Raw genomic sequence first — 21912 nt, 5'->3', positions numbered from 1 at the left:
GGACTGCAGCCCTCATAGGACCAAACTGAGTAGCCCTGTTCTATTTAAATTTAATGGGAGTGGAAAAAACTAGGTTATGTTCATCTCACCCACTCCTGTCTTAAACTTGTTTCCCTGCAAAGGTTTTTCTTTTCTATATACAATTATAAAGTCTGGATACAAGGGGATTTCTCTATTGCATGTATTTAATTTTAATGCATATCATGAGAACAGGGACCCACCCAGGGACTACAAGTACCTTGGCGTTCAGTTGGACAACAGACTGAATTGGAAATATGACGCACAAACATCTAGAAGTTTGCACAGAACAGACTACTTCTGGAGGAAGTTGAGATCCTTCAATGTCTGAACCAAGATGTTTCCTATCTTCTATCAGTCTGTGATGGAGAGTTTCATCTGCTTTGCACCATCTGTTGCAGCAGCAGAACCAGAACCAGAGGACTTAACAAAACTCAACAAACTGATCCACAGGTTCTGGTTCTGTTCTAGGGATCCTGGAGCAGATTGAGTAGAGCAGAATGCTGTGTAAGCTGCTGGACACGATGACCAATTCTTCACGTTCTCTACAATATAGTGAGGAAACAACAAAGTGTGTTCACTCAGAGGCTTTTTCAGTCCCACAGCAACACTGAGAGATACAGCAGGTGATTCCTGCGCAAATCAACAGCCCTGCAGAACAGGAACTTAAATAAGAACTACCATTTACTTTAAACTGTGATGTACCTGTGACCTGTTCAAGGTGTACCCTGCCTCTCGCCTGCTAATTGCTGGGATTGGTCCCATCTTCATTGCAAACCTGGATTGGAATAATAAGAAATAATAATAATAAGAAAATAACTGAATGAATTCCTTTCAATCTAACAAAGAAAACGAAAAAGTAAAAAATATATAATAATAATAATAATAATAATAATACAATTTCCATTTCTGTGCTGTAATTGGCTGTTCTAGGACCTACCCCGGTGTTACAAGCCCTCCTATTGGCTGCCGGAATGACGCCTCTCTCATGCACATCCTGAAACAACTGAGTGAAGGTGAACCTAAACGTCTCTGGAAGTGTCCGCACCCCGTGTCCTCCTGCTCCACACCGGGAACATCTGTCTATCCTGAGCCATGTCCCTGTTCAGTGAGGTCCCCCAGGCCCCGCCTGTAGCCGTCTTTAAGCTGACCGCTGACTTCAGAGAGGACAGCCACCCGCAGAAGGTGAACCTGGGAGTTGGAGGTAAACAGATGATAGCAGACGGCTAATGCTAAAGCTAAGTGAGCGCGCTGCGTGCACCTTTAGAGGTGATGGTGTCATCATGTTACCATACATTCACATTCCTCTGATATGACCTTCTCTACAAGCTAACTGAACCAGACAAGCCGTCGCATAATTTAAAAATCTAACCCTGTTGTTAGCACACTGCTAATGTTGACCTTATACATACTAATCTGTATCAATGGAAGTACTGCTCTCGTTACTCATCTGCTCATCCAACAAATCATTCTCAGTTAGAGACTGGAGTTTGACATGACAGGTTCATTTGATTAGTGTGTTCTACTTGTTACGCTAACTGTGTCCTTGAATGCATCACTCCTCAGTGATATGTGTCCCCTGCAGCAGGAAGTGGGTCCGCACAATTTACCGCCCGTGTGACCCGGCGGCGAGCCGGGTGGGCGGAGTTTTCACTCCATTTAAACTTAAACAGCGCGATCAGCCGGGTCATCAGTGGGATGACCCGCTCAGATCGATGGCTTGTGCGGCGAGAACGCCCCTTTTAACCACATGGGTGGAACAAACAAATCAGAGTTGGTTTGTAAATACAATTAGAAAATGTTCCAACTTGATAAAATATGATGTTTGGCCTTTATTTGTTAAACAGATAACTTAGCATTTATAGAATTCCTCAAACAACTTCTGCTGATATTATGATTCTTTTCAGCTGCGCTAGCGAAGTTATCTTACAATCCAAATAATTTTCCTTATATGTTAAGAGACTTCCAATGGACACTGTTGCACATTGTAGACTGCAACCTGAAAGAAATGCTTGCTTATTTATTTAAAATCGTATTAATTTGCTTTGAACTGTAAACTAAACTACAGGTAAACTAAGCTGACAGTCATCGACAGAATCGACCACTCCCCCCTTCCACCCTTGGACTCCTACATTTGTAGACCATGAATTCACATTCATCTTAATACATTTTTAATTATGAAAATAAATGATTTAGTTTTACTTAACAGATTGACAGGGGAAATAAACCCTGAAACATTCACCTTTCTTATGATGCACATGACTTGCTGTTGTAACATATCTGTGATCAGCTACGCAGTTTGGCCTGAAAATGATCAGCAGAGAGATTCATCCTTTATTTGGAGCCATTAAAAGCTGTATGTCAGTTTATATAGTCAAGGAAGCAGAAGCCTGGTGCTTTTACAGAAACAAATTTCACTGGGACAGGTTTCCAGCGAATATGTTTAAACATGGTGTTTTTATTGTTGACCTTTGCAGCCTTGATTTTATCCTTCTGCATTGGCCTCGCCCTGATATTTGATCCTGCAGTTCAGTGTGAACCAGGTTGAATTCTTCAGAAGTCATGTGCCACACTCAGTTTAGTTTAGTCTGTGTGACCCTTAGTGTGTGATAGCAAAGTAAATGTTGTCTTCATCCTACTCCTGTCTCTGTGGTGTGTGTGTATTTTTCGAAGGACTTTTGGAGACTAGTTATTTAAAAGGTTGTTTGACAGAGTGAAAGACGGTAATCTGGGGCGGTTGCTTCAGGTAGAAAGAAATGGGATGATGGTCGTGTTGTAAATATCAAACCGTCTGGTTTTCAACATTTCTGCACTAAAAGACAAAAGCTTCAACCCATTAAACTCTGCTAGATTTCCAGTGCTATCAATTGCTATCTTTATATTATGAACAGTTTCTCATGAACGTAGTGTGTAACTTTGTGGGGTTAATTGTGATAGATAGTTTACCCTTTAGGTTTCTACGGACGTTTCCCAGGTATTTATATCCATCCAGGAGTTTACAATCCAGCCACAAAAAATGTTTTGTTTTTACGATGTATAGTGTTGATTATATGGTAAAAATCACAATGAGTGATCCATGATAAACAGCATTATTAATCACATTTTCATCATAAAAAGATCACTACTATGTTGCTAAGAGACCTCTGTTTAGACCTGGACATGAGGATGAAGCCACTTCCTGTCAGACTTTCCACCAATCAGAGAGCTTAGATTGACGGTAACGTCCAATCAGGAGCAGCCAAAGATCAACCAGTGAGCAGAAAGTTCTATGTTGTGTGAAAAGAAGAAAAATAATGCTCCTCTATGGCTGGATAAAGCCAAGAAGACGTTTCTGATGCACGGTGGCGCCACAAAGCAGCTGAGCTGGAGTTGGTTTAGTGAGGAAAGAATCAGAATCTGAATCAGTTTATTGCCATTGTCAGTGAAAGTTTTCACAAAACTAGGAAGTTTCCTTGGTGCAACAGTGTAAAATGAAACATAGACTAATAAGGGAAATAAAATAAATAATAAAGACTTTAAATAAGGCTATAAGGGCAACGTAATAAACAATAAACTAAACTACAAATACTCCTCTTACATAGAACACAATATACATGTAACAACAAACAACACGTGGATGGTAAATTTAATGTTAAAGTCTAGTAGCAGGGTGAGTGGTGGAAATGAACCACATAAGTGCAAAATGGCACGAGTTGGTTGTGTGTTCATGAGTCTGATACTGAGTAGGGGAGGATTGTTCATTGGTCCCTTACAGAGTTATTTATGTTCATGAGTCTGGATGGCAGAGGGGAAGAAGCTGCCCATGTTGGGTGAGGTTCTGGTCCAGATGGACCGTAGCCTCCTGCCTAGAGGGGAGAGGGCAAACAGATCATGTCCAGGATGAGAATGGGCCCACTGCGATCCGACCTGCATGTCCCCGGGATCCTGGAGACATACAGGTCCTGGAGAGATGGAGCCTGCAGCCATCGCCTTCTCAGCGACACGCACATGCGCTGCAGTCTGTGCCCGTCCCTGGCAGTTGCTCCAGCCTACCACCGGTGATGGAGGAGTGAGGATGGACTCCCATGAAAGGCCCGTGCAGAACTGTACCAACATCTTGGCAGGCAGCTTGATTTTCTTCTCAGCTGCTTCAGGAAGAACATCCTCTGCTGGGGGCTTTTAGATGAGGGTAGACAAGATGGTGCCGGGTTGGGTTCGGTGCCCCCATTTGATGTCCTGGGTGATGGCGGTGCCCAGGAAGCGGAAGGAGTCCACAATGGGAGATGGGGCAGTCAGTGAGGATGAGGGGGGATGGTTGGTGGGGCTGGTGGTTTTCCTGAAATCCACGATCATCTCCACTGTCTTCTGGGTGTTCAGCTTCAGGTTGTTGTGGCTGCACCAGGACACCAGCCGGTCCACCCCCTTTCTGTGACAGACTCATCATTGTCTGAGATGAGCCCGATGAGGGTGGTGTCATCTGCAAACTTGATCAGTTTTTACGGACTGAGTGCTGGAGGTGCAGCTGTTTGGATATACAGGGAGAAGAGCAAAGGGTTAAAGTACACAGCCCTGAGGGGGATCCAGTGCTGGATGGTAAGAGTGTCCAAGACCGTCTTCCCCAGCCGAACATGTAGGCTCCGGTCTGGTAGGAAACTCTGTAATCCACCTGCAGAGGGAGTTGGGTACGTTCAGCAGGGAAAGCTTGTCCTGGAGCATAGTTGGGAGGATGGTATTGAAAGGCAGAGCTGAATTTCATGAACAGGATTCTGGTGGTAGGTTCCCGGGAGTCCAAGTGCTGCAGGATGAAATGGAGGGCCAGGTTGATTGTGCCGTCTACAGGCCTGTTGGGCCTGTTTGTGAACAGCAGAGGGTTTAGAAGGGGGATGGTAACATTTGCAGTGGGGCAGGACCCAACACTCAAAAGACTTCATGACTAAAGACGTCAGTGGGAAGTAAGCAGCGACCAGAATGAATGAAAGCAAACTCACATGGAGAGTAAAATGGCTTACAGTTGATGAGTAAATTCCAGAGCAGGGGAGCAGTGTTGAGACTCAGTCACATCAGTGTACGCAGGCCGCTGTTGATGTAGAAGCAGACGCCCCCTAGGCCGTTGGTCTTGCCAGAGAGCTCCGGGGTCCCAGGCTGCATGGCTCAGCTGGAACCCTCCAGATCAAATGCACTGTCCGGGGTCTGTTCACAGAACCACGTCTCCGTGAAACACAAACACACGAGGAGAAGCCCATTGTTTCTCCTTGTAATGCAGCGGCAGCTCATCCATCTTGTTGCTTAGTGAGTGCACGTTGGACAGGAAAATCCCAGGTAGAGGCTGGGTGATCTGCGTTTCCGAAGGCGCACAAGAGCATCAACTCGTTTTCTTCTCCCGTGGCATCTTGCTTTTTTGGCTAAAAAAGTAACCAGATCTGCAGCAGAAGCTAAAAAAAAACTGGAAGTAGGTCTGTAGAGGTGGTCCATCTGATATTAGAAGCCCTTCACGGGTGTAGAGGAGCAGACAACACAGGATTTCCGCACAAAAAACAGTGCTTCTGTTAGTAATAAAAATTCTGCTTTCTTCTTCTGGTCGGCCTTTATGCTGCTATATCTATTCATACATTCATTTTACATCATTTTAGCCTCAGACCTCAGACAACTGAGGCTGTCCTGAAAACATCATGTCTGCATGCTGACTGGGATTAAAAGCTTCAGCTGCTACAGACTAGTTTACATTAAAAAAAACGGCTTGACCTGCTTGGAGTTTTAAGGGTTAAATGTTTATTTTGTTCTGACTGGACTTCACTATAACATCAGTTGTGGTTTCTTGATTGTTTTCTGTGCTCTCCAGCGTACCGTACTGATGACTGCCAACCCTGGTACTGCCAGTGGTCAAGAAGGTGGAGCGGCTCATTGTGGAGGATGATAGCCTGAACCATGAGTACCTGCCCATCCTCGGCCTGCCCGAGTTCCGCTCTGCCGCCTCCAAGGTGCTCTAGGAGACGACAGCGCCGCCATCAAGGAGAACAGGGTGACGTCCGCACCCTGTTTTTATTCTGAGTCAGATCCACGATGAGCTCATATTTCAGCTCAGTCGTGTTTTTGTCTTCTTTGTTCGTTCTCTGATCAGTCCGTCCCACTGTGTTACATGAGCAGGGCCTTCCTCTCTTTTCCAGGTGGGAGGAGTTCAGGCTTTGGGTGGGACTGGTGCGTTGAGGATCGGGGCAGAGTTTCTGCAGCGGTGGGTACAATGGAGTGAAGAACACCGCCACGCCTGTCTATGTCTCAGCACCCACATGGGGGTCAGTATACAGCTGTAGGATAGAAATAAGAGCTGTGATTTTTCTTCTCTCCTTTCAGACGCTGCTTGCAGAGAAAACTGTTTTTAAGGATGAAGGCAGTAATACACTTAACAATTAATATTCTGTTACTCTTTTTTTTTTTTTTTTTTTTTTTTTTCTCCAGAAAACCACAGTGGTGTGTTTGCTGATGCTGGATTTCAAGGACATCACGTCCGTACCACTACTGGGATGCTGCTAAAAGGGGCCTGGACCTCAGCGGCTTCCTAGAGGACCTGGAGGTGAGGAGGAGGGGAAGAACTGTGATATTCATTAAAACCAGAAGGGTAAAGGATTTACAACCTGAACTGATATTTGAGAACATTAACATTTGCCTCTTTAAAAATAACGATCTGTCGCGGCGACCAGTTTCATATACGACTGTCTTTGAAAGGAATGTTGCTCCTGTTCAAAGAACAGCTTCAGAACCATCACTTTCAGATGTTTAGTTCTAACAACCCAAAAGAACGGATGAAAAATAAAAGATCAAGAGACATCAGGTCAGGCTTGCCAAAGTCTGGTCCTTGAGATCTACTATCCTGCAACTTTTAGATGCATTCCTTCTCCAACACACCTGAAGTCAGTGGCTGAATTTCCCCTCCGCATGTCAGCTCTGCAGAGGCCTGGAAACAAGCCGATTTATTTACACTCAGGTGTGGTTGGACAAGGGATGCATCTAATAGTTGCAGAATAGGTGAGGTCTCGAGGACAAAGACTTGGGCAACCCTGCATTAGGGTGTTTCTTGATCTTTTATGCTGTTAACAGAAAGCTCCTGAACACTCCATCTTCGTCCTCCATGCCTGTGACACACAAGCCCACCGGGACAGACCCCACCCAGGAGGAGTGGAAGACCATCGCAGAGGTCATGAAGTCGAGAAGAATGTTGTTTACTTTCAGATCATAAGATGATTTTTTTCATGTGTTTATTCTGGAGAAAACTTTTTTTAAGTTTTTTTGGTCCTTTCCTTCTTTCTCCAGAGGAATAAAGCTGTTTGTGTTCTTCGACTCAGCCTACAGGGATTCGCCGCTGGCAGCCTGGATAAAGGATTCCTGGGCGATTCGTTTCTTTTGTCTCTGAGGGCTTTGAGCTCTTCATCGCTCAGTCCTTCGCCAAAAACCTTCGGCCTGTACAGTGAGGACACATGATACATCCCTGTGGATTCATATATACGTGTTTTCTCTGTGATTTAGTGCTGACCTCCGTTAACTCTGCCATGTGCACACAGTTCCCAGCTCACTCTGTTTCCATGGGGTCAATGAGAGGGTGGGGAACCTGACGGTGGTCGCCAAAAGGATACAGAGAACCTGATCCGCATCTTATCCCAGATGGAGAAGATTGTGAGGACAACCTAGAGGTCCAACCCACCATCTCAGGGAGCACGAATTGTCAGCAAGACACCTCAACAACCCCGATCTGTTTGCTGAATGGTCCGTTCCAAAACACGTTGACCCCCAAAATGTTTCCTCCTTTCGTCTATCTGATGTGTCGTCCATCCCTCTGAAAGGAAGGATAATGTGAAGACCATGGCAGACCGGGTCCTGTTGATGAGGGATCAGTTGAAGACCAAGCTGGTAGCTCTGGGAACCCCGGGGACCTGGGACCACATCACTCAGCAGATAGGGATGTTTCAGCTTCACTGGCCTTAACCGTAAGTTGAAAAACAAACACCCCCGCACAAAAGCACACAGTTTATTTGATTATCAAACATCTGAAATTATTTTGGATTTTTTATGACCAGAATATTTCATAGCTTGAAGATTAAAATCCATCATCACAGTTAAAAGGATTAGAAAACAGTTGGACCAACACCCCGATTAACCGATCTCAAATCAGCTCCATCCACTTTAACTGCAGCAAAACTCTTCAGTCATTTTCCAGCTCTAGACTAACTAAGCAGCTTTGTTTAATGGACGAACTTATGTCCTCAAACATCACTTCGGACTCAGGTCTGGGGCTGTCAGCAGGGTTTCGGTAGACTCAGTTAACCCAGCTGTAAAACATAATGAAAACGCTGAGCCTGAGCTCTTCATCCTTACAGCTCTAACAGCAGCTGAGGCACCAAAATATAATCCATCCATCCATCCAGCCATCCACCCATTTTCTAACGCTTATCTAGGGATTGGGTCGCAGGGGCAGCTGCCTAATCAGGGAAAGCTCAGATTTCTTTCTCCCTAGCTACATTTGTCAGTTTGTCAGGGGGATCTTGAGGCGTTCCAGGCCAGCTAAGATATAGACCCTCCAGTGTGTCCTGGGTTGTATCCAGGTCTCCTCTTGATGAGACTTTACTCTGAGCCCTCCCGGATAACCGAGCCTCTCACCCTATCTCTAAGGGAGAGCCCGACCACCCTGTGGAGAAAACCCTTTAGGCTGCTTGTATTCACGATCTCTTCTTCCGTCACTACCCACGGCTCGTGATCATCAGGGTGAGGGTAGGAAATGTAGATCGAAGTTCCAAGTCCACAAAGCACATGTAGACTGGTTGAGTGAACTCCCATGCCCCCTCCAAGACCCTGAACAGGGTGTAGAGCTGGTCCACCACTGGGACAACACCACCGTGGTTCATCCTCAAATCCGAGGTTCGCTATCTGACAGACCCGTCCGCTCCAGAACCCCTGAATAGACCTTACCAGGGAGGCTGAGGAGTGGGATCCCCCTGTAGTTGGAGCACACCTTCCGGTCCCCCTTTTTGAAGAGGGGGACCAACCACACCAGTCTGCCAGTTCAGGGGAAAGTGTCCATGATGTCCATGCGAATGCTGCAGAGGCATGGTGCAGTGTTTTTCAACCAAGAAACCCTACAGCATTCAGAGCCTTAAGGAACTTCAGGCCTACTTCCCCCACACCCGGGGGTCCTGCTACCTCAGCGACCTCAGCCCCAGAGATAGGAGAGTCCACGACAGGGTCCCCCAACTCTGCTTCCTTGTCGGAAGATGTGTCAGTGGATTGAGAAGGTCTTCGAGTATTCCCTCCAACCGACCCACAACGTCCCGAGTCAGGTCGCAGCCCATCACCCCTTCTGTACACAGTGTTGATGGGGCACTGCTTAGATCAGTGTCCCCCGCCTCACCCTGGGACAGTAGTTGAAGCTCTGCCGGAGATGGGAGGTTGAAACTCTTTCTGACAGGGGACTTTGCCAGACGTTCCCAGCAGACCCTCACAACACGCTTGGGTCTACTAGACCTAGACCGGCTTCCTTCCCCACACATCTGAGCCAACTCACCACCATGTGGTGATCAGTTGACAGCTCCGCCCCTCTCTTCACCCGAGTGTCCAAGACATGCGGTCGCTTGTCCGACGATACAACTACAAAGTCGATCATCAAACTGCGGCCTAGTGTGTCCTGGTGCCAAGTGCACATGTGGACCTCTTATGCCTGAACATGGTGTTCGTTATGGACAGTCCACAGACGAGCACAGAGTCCAACAACAAAACACCACTCGATTCAGATCAGGGGAGCCGTTCCTCCCAGTGCACGCCCTTCCAGTTTCTGGCTGCCATTGCCCACGTGAGCATTGAAGTCCCCCAGCAGAACAAAGGTAGTCCCCGGAGGAGTGCTCTCCAAACACCCTTCCAAGGACTCCAAGAAGGGTGGGTACTCTGACTGCTGTTTGTGCATAAGCACAAAACATCAGTCAGGACCCGTCCCCCCACCTGAAAGTGTGGAGGGAGGCATTATTTTAGTTAGAAGGCTATGATAGCAAAAATTATCCCTTTCTCTTCATGGCAAAGAATCCTTTTAAGAAAATCCCTGGATCCACACGGTGATCTGGATCACCCCCGAAAATCAAATTTATTCCATTTGTGAGATTCCCTTAAGGAGTTTTATCAAAATCCATCCATAACTTTTTGTTGCTAACAGACAGATGGTCGCTGGTTACATGACTTCCGCTTGACGGAGCTAAGTAATTAAAAATGCTGAAAAGTTTAACTCGGTATTTCAGTAAGCTGCAGTCTAACAGATAATCGTGAATGACTTTACTCTGACTTTTACAGTAGTTGAGATCTGACACTAAGTCAAAGTTAGGCCCAGACTTAAAAGTTGACGTAAAACTCTCAGGTGCTGAGCAGCCATCATCTGTTCCTCGTGAGCCCAAACCTCTGTGGTGTTTTTATTCTGCATTTAGTCTTTTTTCCTCTGAGTCTGGGGAAAAGCTTGGAAGTGTAGCAGGCGGTGGGTGCTCTTTTGTTTACTGTATTGTGTGTTTAAAGCCAAACAGGTGGAGTTCATGATCAAGGAGAAGCACGTGTTCCTGATGGCCAGCGGCCGCATCAACATGTGCGGTCTGACCACCAAGAACATGGACTACGTCGCTCAGATCCATCCACGAGGCTGTCACCAAGGTCCAGTAAAGTCCTGCCCATGTCCACACGCTTCTCTCTCGCCCTCCATACGGCCACAGGAAGTGCATCATCTCTGTGCCCTCGCCACGCCCACTTATCCTCTTCTCTGATTGGTTTAAACTGTTAACCATAGTAGGACACATAAAAACGTTTTTGGAAGTGCAATGAAGGAATTTTAAAGGCTTGTTTCTTTTCTGGTCTCAAATGTTTTTATTCAAATTAACTTTAACAATTGAACTTGAGTAAAAAATTCATGTAAATAATCAGTTAGATTCTGACCATTTCCTGCTTCTGCACTGAATTGTAACTTATTCCACATCAATACATGAAAAAATTTTCCTGTTTTCTGCCTTAAAATGTAAAACCTGTATTCTGTCAATTTATTTATGCAGACAGAATCGTTCATGTTGATTTTAATTTGTCGAAGATGACTGTAAACGCACATGTTTTTGCTAACATGTATCCTCTGAGGAAACATGCTTGTACCTGATGTTCTCAGATGTGTAGAAAACCACTAAGTTAAAACCACGCTGTGTGCCATCTCCACTTTCTCTCCACCCTGCAGTGTCGTTTGTTCAGTCCAGGTGTGATTGGCTTGTAACCTGCCATCAGTCTACTCAGCTACACTCCCATGTTGTACTGTTTGCAATGACATCCTGGGCTGTTAATGCAAGAAGATAAACTTTAAAACCACTTGAACCAACACATCTCTGATCCAAACCTGCTTGTACTTTTTGATATCCTTTAAAGCCCCTGGTTGGCCAGTTTCTCAAATATTTATCTTTTTAAATGTAATGGTCACTAGATTTTGGTGAAAAGGGTAGAATTCTAGATGTTGACTCTGCACACCAGGGGTCTCCAGATCTGTCTTTTCTAACTGGTTAAAAAAGCATTCAATATGAATTTTAACCCAAGATCAGAGCATAAAGTTGTAATATACATTTAAATCAGCATATTACTAAATGAATATTTGCTATTATTGTATCAGAGAAGGATCTTAAGTCCACACTGTAATCCAAATGAGCTGTTTTATTCTAACAGGGTTGATATGAGCTCATTAGCTCCCCTGTTCAAAGCTGCTTGTTAACGCAAATATCCAATTAGCCAATCACATGGCAGCTTGTAGTCCTGTAGTACATGATTAAGACAACTTGCTTAAGTTCAAACTGAGCATCAGGATGAGGAAGAAAGGGGATTTAAGAGACTGAATAAAGGTTGTTGGTCTGAGTATTTACTGGGATTTTCACACACAACCATCTCTAGGGTTTCCAGAGATGGTCTGAAGAAGAGAAAATATTCCAGTGAGCAGCAGTTGTCTGGACCAGAATGTCTGGTTGATGTCAGAGGTCAGAGGAGAATGGACAGACTGGTTGGAGATGATAGAAAGACAACAGGAATTTAAATCAGCACTGGTTCCAACCAAGATCTGCAGAACAGCATCTCTGAAACACACAACACGTCCAACCTTGAAGCAGATGGTTTACAGCAGCAGAAGACACACCGGGTGCCTCCTGTCAGCTAGAACAGGAAACTGAGGCTACAATTCACACACACTCACCAACACTGGGACAATAGAAGATGGAGAAACGTTGCTGGTCTGATGAGTTTCCATTTCAGCTCCACATTCAGATGCTAGACCTCCAGAATCTGCTGGAAACATCATGAAAACATGGTTCCATCCTGCCTTGGATCAACGCTTCAGGCTGCTGGTGTAATGGTGGGGGGAGATTTTCTTGGCCACTCTTTGGGCCCCTTAGTACCAACATGACTTCCGTTTAACCACCACAGCCTGCCTGAGTATATGACGGAGTAGCGGTGTAACGACCACGGTGGGCAACCAGCTACACCGTTCAAGGAACTTCACCACCCGTTAGGTTCTTAAAGAGGCCCACACAACCGGGGCCAACCAGGGCCAAACACATCCGCTTTAGAAGGACCCGTCACGCAGGCCCCCCTAATCAAGGTGGAAATGCTGGCAAATGCCATATAGTGGCCAGAGGAAAACACCTCTGGCCACGACATGCTGAAGCAATGCTTGCCTTTATGCTTTCAGTAGCTTCTCACCACAAATGATGCATTCTGGCTGAGTTATTTTCCTTATTTGATAAAACCAAAGTTAACTATCAACATAGAGCATTTCCTTTTTAATAGGAAGTAATCATCTGCACTGTGGTGTGTTTCTCACACCATTTCAGTAATGAAATGTTGCAGGAAAAATGCCCGGTTTCCATGATAAACATGAAATACTCCACTGCTGTAGCTCCACCTGGTCACCAACCTCACTGAACCACAGTACACGGAACCGCAACTGACCTCACTGAACCACAGTACACGGACCGCAAACTGACCTCACTGAACCACAGTACAACGGACCGCAACTGACCTCACTGAATCACAGTACCGGGACCGCAACTGACCTCACTGAACCACAGTACACGGACCGCAACTGACCTCACTGAACCACAAGTACACACGGACCGCAACTGACCTCAACTGAATCAAAGTACACGGACCGCAACTGACCTCACTGAATCACAGTACACGGACCGCAACTGACCTCACTGAATCACAGTACACCGCAACTGACCTCACTGAACCACAGTACACAAACCGCAACTGACCTCACTGAATCACAGTACACAAACCGCAACTGACCTCACTGAACCACAGTACACAACCGCAACTGACCTCACTGAATCACAGTACACGGACCGCAACTGACCTCACTGAACCACAGTACACGGACCGCAACTGACCTCACTGAACCACAGTACACGGACCGCAACTGACCTCACTGAATCACAGTACACAAACCGCAACTGACCTCACTGAATCACAGTACACGGACCGCAACTGACCTCACTGAACCACAGTACACAGACCGCAACTGACCTCACTGAATCACAGTACACGGACCGCAACTGACCTCACTGAATCACAGTACACGGACCGCAACTGACCTCACTGAACCACAGTACACAAACCGCAACTGACCTCACTGAACACAGTACACGGACTGCAACTGACCTCACTGAACCACAGTACACAAACCGCAACTGACCTCACTGAATCACAGTACACGGACCGCAACTGACCTCACTGAACCACAGTACACAAACCGCAACTGACCTCACTGAATCACAGTACACGGACCGCAACTGACCTCACTGAATCACAGTACACGGACCGCAACTGACCTCACTGAACCACAGTACACAGACCGCAACTGACCTCACTGAAGCACAGTACACCGGACCGCAACTGACCTCACTGAACCACAGTACAACGGACCGCAACTGACCTCACTGAACCACAGTACACGGACCGCAACTGACCTCACTGAATCACAGTACACGGACCGCAACTGACCTCACTGAACCACAGTACACGGACCGCAACTGACCTCACTGAACCACAGTACACAAACTGCAACTGACCTCACTGAATCACAGTACACAGACCGCAACTGACCTCACTGAACCACAATACACGGACCGCAACTGACCTCACTGAATCACAGTACACGGACCGCAACTGACCTCACTGAACCACAGTACACGGACCGCAACTGACCTCACTGAACCACAGTACAGGGACCGCAACTGACCTCACTGAACCACAGTACACGGACCGCAACTGACCTCACTGAATCACAGTACACATACCGCAACTGACCTCACTGAACCACAGTACACATATTGCAACTGACCTCACTGAACCACAGTACACAAACCGCAACTGACCTCACTGAATCACAGTACACAAACCGCAACTGACCTCACTGAACCACAATACACGGACCGCAACTGACCTCACTGAATCACAGTACACAAACCGCAACTGACCTCACTGAATCACAGTACACGGACCGCAACTGACCTCACTGAACCACAGTACACGGACCGCAACTGACCTCACTGAACCACAGTACAGGGACCGCAACTGACCTCACTGAACCACAGTACACGGACCGCAACTGACCTCACTGAATCACAGTACACATACCGCAACTGACCTCACTGAACCACAGTACACGGACCGCAACTGACCTCACTGAACCACAGTACATGGACCGCAACTGACTGGATGCACAAGCTGTGGCATAATAAGTAGCTTTTTTTAATTTTTTAATTTATGTTAATATGAATATGTTTTAGAACAGGGGTGCCCAAGTCCGGTCCTCGAGATCTACCATCCTGCAACTTTTAGATGCAACCCTTTTCCAACACACCTGAATCAAATGACTGGCTCGTTACCAGGCCTCTGCAGACCTGAATGACATCCAGATGGTACCTGATTCAAGCGTGTTGGAGAAGGGTTGCATCTAAAAGTTGCAGGATGGTAGATCTCGAGGACCGAACTTGGGCACCCCTGTTTTAGAATGTTGATGTGTAGTAGATTTTGATGACCCCCATTTATTTAATTTGTCTTCTGTCTTCTCAAAACCTCGTTTCCATGTGAACGAAACATCCTAATGATGAAAAACTTAAGCACACACACTTCAACTTGTCTGTTTGGACATGGTCTTGCACAGGCCCTGTACAGTCAAAGCCTTGAAGACGCCCTGTGCTGTTTGGGGACCCGGGGTCAGGGACAGGTTGAAACTGCTGATCTATGCCCAACAAAAGGGGGTCCAACAGTGGGAGATGAATGTAAGAATCTTAAAGAATGGAAAACTGTATAAAAACCAACTTTTTACATAAATGTGAAAGAAATGTGTGTTAAACTGATTATGATCAGTTAGTGACTGGGTTTGTTTGGATCCCTCTCAGACTTCTTGATGTAAAAAAAACATCACACAAAGGAGTTCAGCATGTCCTGGGACTTTGTATTTTTGTAATATTTTGATACAAAATACCATCACATAGTTGTATTTTACTTTACAAGTAATAAGATCACATATTTCCAAAAACAGCCTCCGTATTTCTCTGCTCACAGGTCTGTCCAACGCAGGATGTGTGGACAATAATACAGCTGCAGCATTACGCTGGATCGCCACAGAAACAGGGACAGCTGCTGATTGGCTGCAGCTCTGATGCAGCAAAGTGACTCAGCAGGTCTGACGTGTACACCCAGCAGGAATGCTTCTGCTCTTCCTCACCACCCTATTACATTAGGAAATGAGCAGAATGCCTCTCCCCCCTTTTACCTCGTTCAGTGTGAGCTTTTCCATGCATGTGATTAATTGTCAACATACGCTGCCAATACTGTCTTTCATTTGATGAATTTCATCCAATAATAGCTATAAACTGTTTCCCAGAGAACTTATTCTTTATAAAAAGATGGGAAAGCCATAAAAACTCTTCATATGTTTACAGCATCCAGAGAAAACTGATCCTAAGTGCAGTTGAGAGACCAACACTAAAAACTCACTATAAAGGCAACAGATTTTATATCAGACATAAAATCAAGACCTTTAAGAGGATTTCCACTTTCATCCGTCGCCATCCTCCTCTTCAGTGCTGCAGTGGTACAACATTCAGCCCCACCCCATCCATCCTGCCCCCTCAGCACCATGCAAACACAGAGCAGGAAACACCTACATTCATTGATTCTGGCTCGTTTCAGGAGAATCACTGAGTAAATGAATCAGTTCAGCAGCTGTGACCTCTGAGCTGCTGCGAATGGATCAACATTGCCTTCAGTCACACAACATTATATTTCCTCATGGTAATAAACAAATAAGTCAAGTTATGACAGCTTACAGGGAAAAGTGACATGACTCAACATTTGGGTTGCATTCAGGAGTTTCAGGAAAAAAGATAAAGTTTGGTAAAAACATCCTACCCTACCTACGTACCTACAAAGTTAGTAGAATATATGAAATAAAAAATTTAAAAGAACAGGAAAAATCTAAGCTCATGCACAGGTCATATTAATATTATTAAAACTGTGAGCAATGTTGTCAGTATCGATCTGATCTGAACACCACTGAAGGCGTTCACTTGAAGGTCTTGATTGTAAACAAGTGACTTGAATTGGACTGTCTGTAAAAGTATCTTGGGATGACCGCTGTGAATGGGTGCTGTACAAAGAAGCTGACTTGAACTCAGCTGTGAAAATGGAAATAATTAGTATCCTCAGTTCAAAATCAATAAACAGGAAGCTGGTGATTTTATCCGAGTTTCACAGAGTGTGTGTGTGTTACAGTGTGTTACAGGTTTTAGTTTTTGTTGCATTATAGAAAAATTTCCAGCTCCTCTTGAAATGGGGTTTGTAATTTTCAGTTATTAATCCAATAGAGAAAAGATCCTGTGAGACGATGAAGGTGATGAAGTCACAAGAGCAAGGAGTTTGATTTAATTTCTCCTACAGCGAAGAATACACAGAAATAATGAGATCCATTCATAATTATAAAGGTTCAGTGATGATGATGTTTAAAGATTCAGAGAATAAACATGAAAGTCTGATTTTCATCATACAGGGAGATCCAAGCTGCTGGACATCTGTGTCTGAGCCTCAGTTTCATTAATGTAAATAACGTGTTTTCTTTATTTTTCAAGATATAAAATGCACATGTGGACATGAAAAGACCTGGTAAATAAACATGTTTAACTGAAGCAACATGTTTGAAACATGTTCAAATAAAAACTAAAATAGAAAATAAAGATGTCTTGGTGAGTTGCTTTCCTGTGTGTGTGGCTCACTTCTAAACCAACACTGAGATCCAGCAGAGAAACACACTCTGGAGTTCAGATCATACCACCTTCATCAGACCGGAAAAACTCCTGATTCGCACACAGAAACATGTGGACATTTCAGCAGCGCAGACATGTGACAAAGGGCAGGACAAACCTGAACCAGCAGAGCCAGCGGCTCCGTCCTGGTCCTGAAGGGAAAACCAGGATTAGCACAGTGAAGAGGGAAGAACAGAACCCATCTCTCCAGCAGAGTCAGTGAAGATGTGTTGATGTTGATCTGTTGTCCATCTGTTATTGAATCTGTATTTCCAAACATCCAAAGTCACTGATGCTCATGTGAATTTGTAGAAAATGCATTTCTAAAGTTAAAATCTGTGTGTGTGTGTTTTAATTATTTTATCAGGAAAGTGACTGGTGTTGTTCTGCTGATGTTTCCTCAGCTGTGTGGAGCAATACTTGAAGTACAACATCTTTGGTGTCCTCCATCTGTTTCCTGTGCACCAACATTCAGTTCGCTCCACCTGTATAAAAACTAATATTTCTGCTACAAATCTTTTACATTCACTGTCAGTTGTTTTATACGCGAGTATCAGCAGGAGATCATGTAGAAGTGAAGAGGAGAAGCTACGGTTTGATGCATAAAGCCGAAGCTGTGCCTGCACCTTTGTGATGAAGTGGTGCCCTCCACCAATGTGAGCTGCACGTTCCTGGTGATGGATCACTTTCCCGTCTCCAGCAGTGTGGGCGTGTGGAGTGTGTTTTCAGCTGTAGCTCAGTAGCCACTAACATCACCGTGGGATGATGAGTTGTTCAGGTCCATTTCACACGCATCCTGCTAGGTTTTCACCAGGGGCTGCTCCGACAGGTCCTCCGGGGTTTTGTCTCCTTCACGAGATCTTTTCCTTTTCTTGTGGCCTGAGGGACAAAGACAGGTTACCAGATAAGGAAAACTCTGAAGAAGATTTCGTTATTTTTCTCCAAATTGTTTCCATTTGATTACTCAGGTTAGAAATAAGAATTATGTCATCCTTCTCTCCGGCATTAGCATGTAACTGGTCAATTTTACAGCTGGAAATGACAAATTTCAGTTTGGTATCCATGTCTGAAATTTACCTTCACCATCAGCTCCCAAGCTCCATCCATCCATCCATCCATCCACCCATCTATCCATCCATCCACCCACCCGTCCTCCCGTCCGTCCGTCCGTCCATCCATCCACCCATCTATCCATCCATCCACCCACCCGTCCTCCCGTCCGTCCGTCCGTCCGTCCATCCATCCATCCATCCATCCATCCATCCACCCATCATCCATCCATCCATCCATCCATCCATCCATCCATCCATCCATCCATCCACCCACCATCCATCCATCCATCTATCCATCCATCCATCCATCCATCCACCATCCATCCATCCATCCATCCATCCATCCATCCATCCACCCATCCATCCATCCATCCATCCATCCACCCATCCATCCATCCATCCATCCATCCATCCATCCATCCATCCACCCATCTATCCATCCATCCACCCACCCGTCCTCCCGTCCGTCCGTCCGTCCATCCATCCACCCATCTATCCATCCATCCACCCACCCGTCCTCCCGTCCGTCCGTCCGTCCGTCCATCCATCCATCCATCCATCCATCCATCCACCCATCATCCATCCATCCATCCATCCATCCATCTATCCATCCATCCATCCATCCACCCACCATCCATCCATCCATCTATCCATCCATCCATCCATCCATCCACCATCCATCCATCCATCCATCCATCCATCCATCCATCCACCCATCCATCCATCCATCCATCCATCCACCCATCCATCCATCCATCCATCCATCCATCCATCCATCCATCCATCCACCCATCATCCATCCATCCATCTATCCATCCATCCATCCATCCATCCATCTATCCATCCATCCATCCACCCATCATCCATCCATCCATCTATCCATCCATCCATCCATCCATCCACCATCCATCCATCCATCTATCCATCCATCCATCCACCATCCATCCATCCAAACAAGTTTAGGACCTTCAGGATTTTGACATGCAAATGCAAAAGTGGAAAAAATCCATCAATACATGATTGTTTTATGTCTTGTCTTATTTTGAATTCAGACTAAGATCAATTCACAGTAAGATCACCTCAGAAACCTGTTGGAGTGTGTGGAGCCGTTTCTGATGAAGAAAAAAAAAAGCCCAAAAACTAATTTACAGTTCTTTCTGGTCTGATCCGGACCTTCATTGAGGAAAGAGAACTGCAGGGGACTTTCACAGAGACTACATGTGAATACAAAGTAGGCAGGTTACTGTGTGTGAGTGCGTGAGTGTGTGTGCGCGTGTGTGCGTAGTTTGCATGTGAATCAGAGCCAATGAGAAGGAAAAGGTGTAGAATAGATGGGTAAATAGCCGGCCTGTATGTGTGTGTGGACTGACTGAGTTTTAGCAGGAGTTTCTTGCCCAGCGTGTCTTCCGAGCTGCTTAAGGACAGGCTGCTGATGAAAGGAGACGTGTCCGTTTCTATGGGAACAGAGGCCGTGTCTGAGAGAGAGAGAAAGAGAGAGGGCGAGAGAGGTTAGGTTTGTGTTAGAGGACAGAATAATATCCTGTGGGGCCTACTGAAAACTCCTCACAGGAATCTTTTGGGAAGTTTGGTTCTTATGTGGAAACTTTGCATGTTGTGATGAGTTCTCTTCATGCATAAAACAGAACATCACTCTTTAAAGCCTGGTACACACATAAAGATTATCGCGCTTTTTTGTCCCGATTTTTGCTCCTTCCCGACCAAGGACTACACCAGATTATTGTGAGTCTTATAAGATTTTTCTGTACAATTATCATTTGGTTTGACTTGTGTTATGAGCAGATTTGTCCCGAAACGGGTCGTAGCCGAGAATCTGAAACATAAACATGTTCAATATTCACGACCTGAAATCTTCATGTGTGTGAGGAAAGCCGACGACTCATGAATTGTGACTGTGTTGATGGTGATGTGGGCTGGAATGTGGCCAATCAGAGAGCAAGCTGGCTGGGGAACAATGAAGTAAATAAAGTCCGTGTTCAAGCCGTCTCCAGTCTGTTATTATTTCAGTTCTGTTAAAAATAGTCCCAAGACCACCATCATTCGCTCGTCCTATAGGTCCTCTTCCACGCTGGGTGTTGTGTTTTCCTTCTTCTTCCTTTTTTTTTTTTTTTTTTGCCGGTTTTTTCTATGGTTCTTCTTCTACGTTTTTGTTAGATCACGCTTGGTCATATGAGATTTCAGGCTCGGAGGACTAGATTGTAGATCAGTTGCGGGACAGCATCATTAAGTGTGTGTTGTTCTGTGATTACATTATCAGCGCCACCACACACAGTACGATCAAAACTGTTAAATGCCTGATTTTTTATCTTCACGTGTGAGGTCTCGACCAGATAAAAAATCTCATGAGATTAAAGAAATCCTTACGTGTGTACCAGGCTTAACCTCATGAGGCCTACTGTCATAAATGTGCAACAAACCACTTCTGTTTATTAATTTTTTAATTTTTATTTTTTTTCTGATTTTCTGATTCTATTTATTATTTTTTTATTCATTCACATTTTTTATGTTTTATTTTTAGATTACATTTTATTATCTGTTTATTTGTTGTAGTTAGTTTATTTTATATTTAATTTTAATGCATTTTTCCTTTTTATTTATTTTTTTTTCCTTTTTTTTCACAGAGTTTACTTAAACTCACTGTATAAATTCAGGTGTTAAAGGGCTAAAAATGTGCACGATGATTTGGTAATATTCTGTCCAGTCCCTAAAGAACAGGCAAGCAGGCACTTTAAACTGTCTGCATTCTGAGTCAAATATCAGAATTTGATCCATGGTTATGCTGCACTGTATCTTTTGGTTCTGGGAGTTTAAAGCTCAAAGGTAAATTTAAGACTTCTTGAGTGGATGCATGGAAGGAGGAAAAACACTGCTCTCCTTCAGGTCTCTCACAAAAACCTCAGAAGAGCTAAAAAGCCACAAAACCTACTCTGTCACATGTCTCATTCAAACGAAATACCACTTGTGTTAGGCATATTACATCTAATGATGTTACTTTGAAAATTAGGAGTTCCCAGTGGTCGTTGAATGCAGCATTATTTAACGTGAGCGTTACAAAAGTTCTCTGAAAAGCTTCCTGGTCAGGATCGGAGAGAAACCACTTTTTAACCCGGGTGTTTTATATTTAAGACCAGTCTCTTTCTGATGTGGAGTGAAAGGGATAAATCTGTTCACTACTTCCAATCCTGTAGTTTTTATTGTGAGAATAAAGACATTAAAAACTCAATTTTCTGTATTAATGAACAAGATTATAAAAATATTGACTAAAGAAATTAGTTTCCATGTCTTCATACGCTCTTTTATGAAAGAGCCGTGACTTCCAGCAGGTGGAGAAACACACAGAGCCAAAGATGGACAGTTATCACCCACATGTCTCCAGAAAAAGCCCAAACTTTATCTGAAACGGGAAGCAACTTGTGTTTCATGCAAACCCCTCCCTCTCTCTAATGTCCTCCATCTACTGTCTACTGTCTCCACATCTGTGTCTTCTGCCAAAGGGCATA

General features: G+C 44.8%; 1 protein-coding gene and 1 pseudogene across 2 annotated transcripts in view; one reads left to right on the top strand and one right to left on the bottom strand.

The window, feature by feature from the left end:
- The first annotated feature begins 996 nt into the window (after nt 1-996).
- On the top strand, nt 997-10674 carry LOC121638552 (annotated as a pseudogene).
- Nucleotides 10675-16861: 6187 nt separating this feature from the next.
- LOC121638548 (metal transporter CNNM1-like) overlaps nt 16862-21912 on the bottom strand; it is a 26696-nt gene continuing 21645 nt past the window's right edge. For both annotated transcript variants that reach the window (XM_041983393.1, XM_041983394.1), the window contains exons 9-10: nt 19765-19869; nt 16862-18221 (exon numbers count right to left, since the gene is read on the bottom strand). In XM_041983393.1, coding sequence (XP_041839327.1) covers nt 18142-18221; nt 19765-19869 — 185 coding nt within the window. In that variant the 3' untranslated portion in view covers nt 16862-18141. The remainder of the gene's footprint in view (nt 18222-19764; nt 19870-21912) is intronic.

Source organism: Melanotaenia boesemani, chromosome 4 (genome assembly GCF_017639745.1).
Source record: "Melanotaenia boesemani isolate fMelBoe1 chromosome 4, fMelBoe1.pri, whole genome shotgun sequence".
Classification (NCBI taxonomy): Eukaryota; Metazoa; Chordata; class Actinopteri; order Atheriniformes; family Melanotaeniidae; genus Melanotaenia; species Melanotaenia boesemani.
The sequence above is the reverse complement of the archived record's forward strand: the minus strand, read 5'-3'. Positions and strand labels throughout refer to the sequence as shown.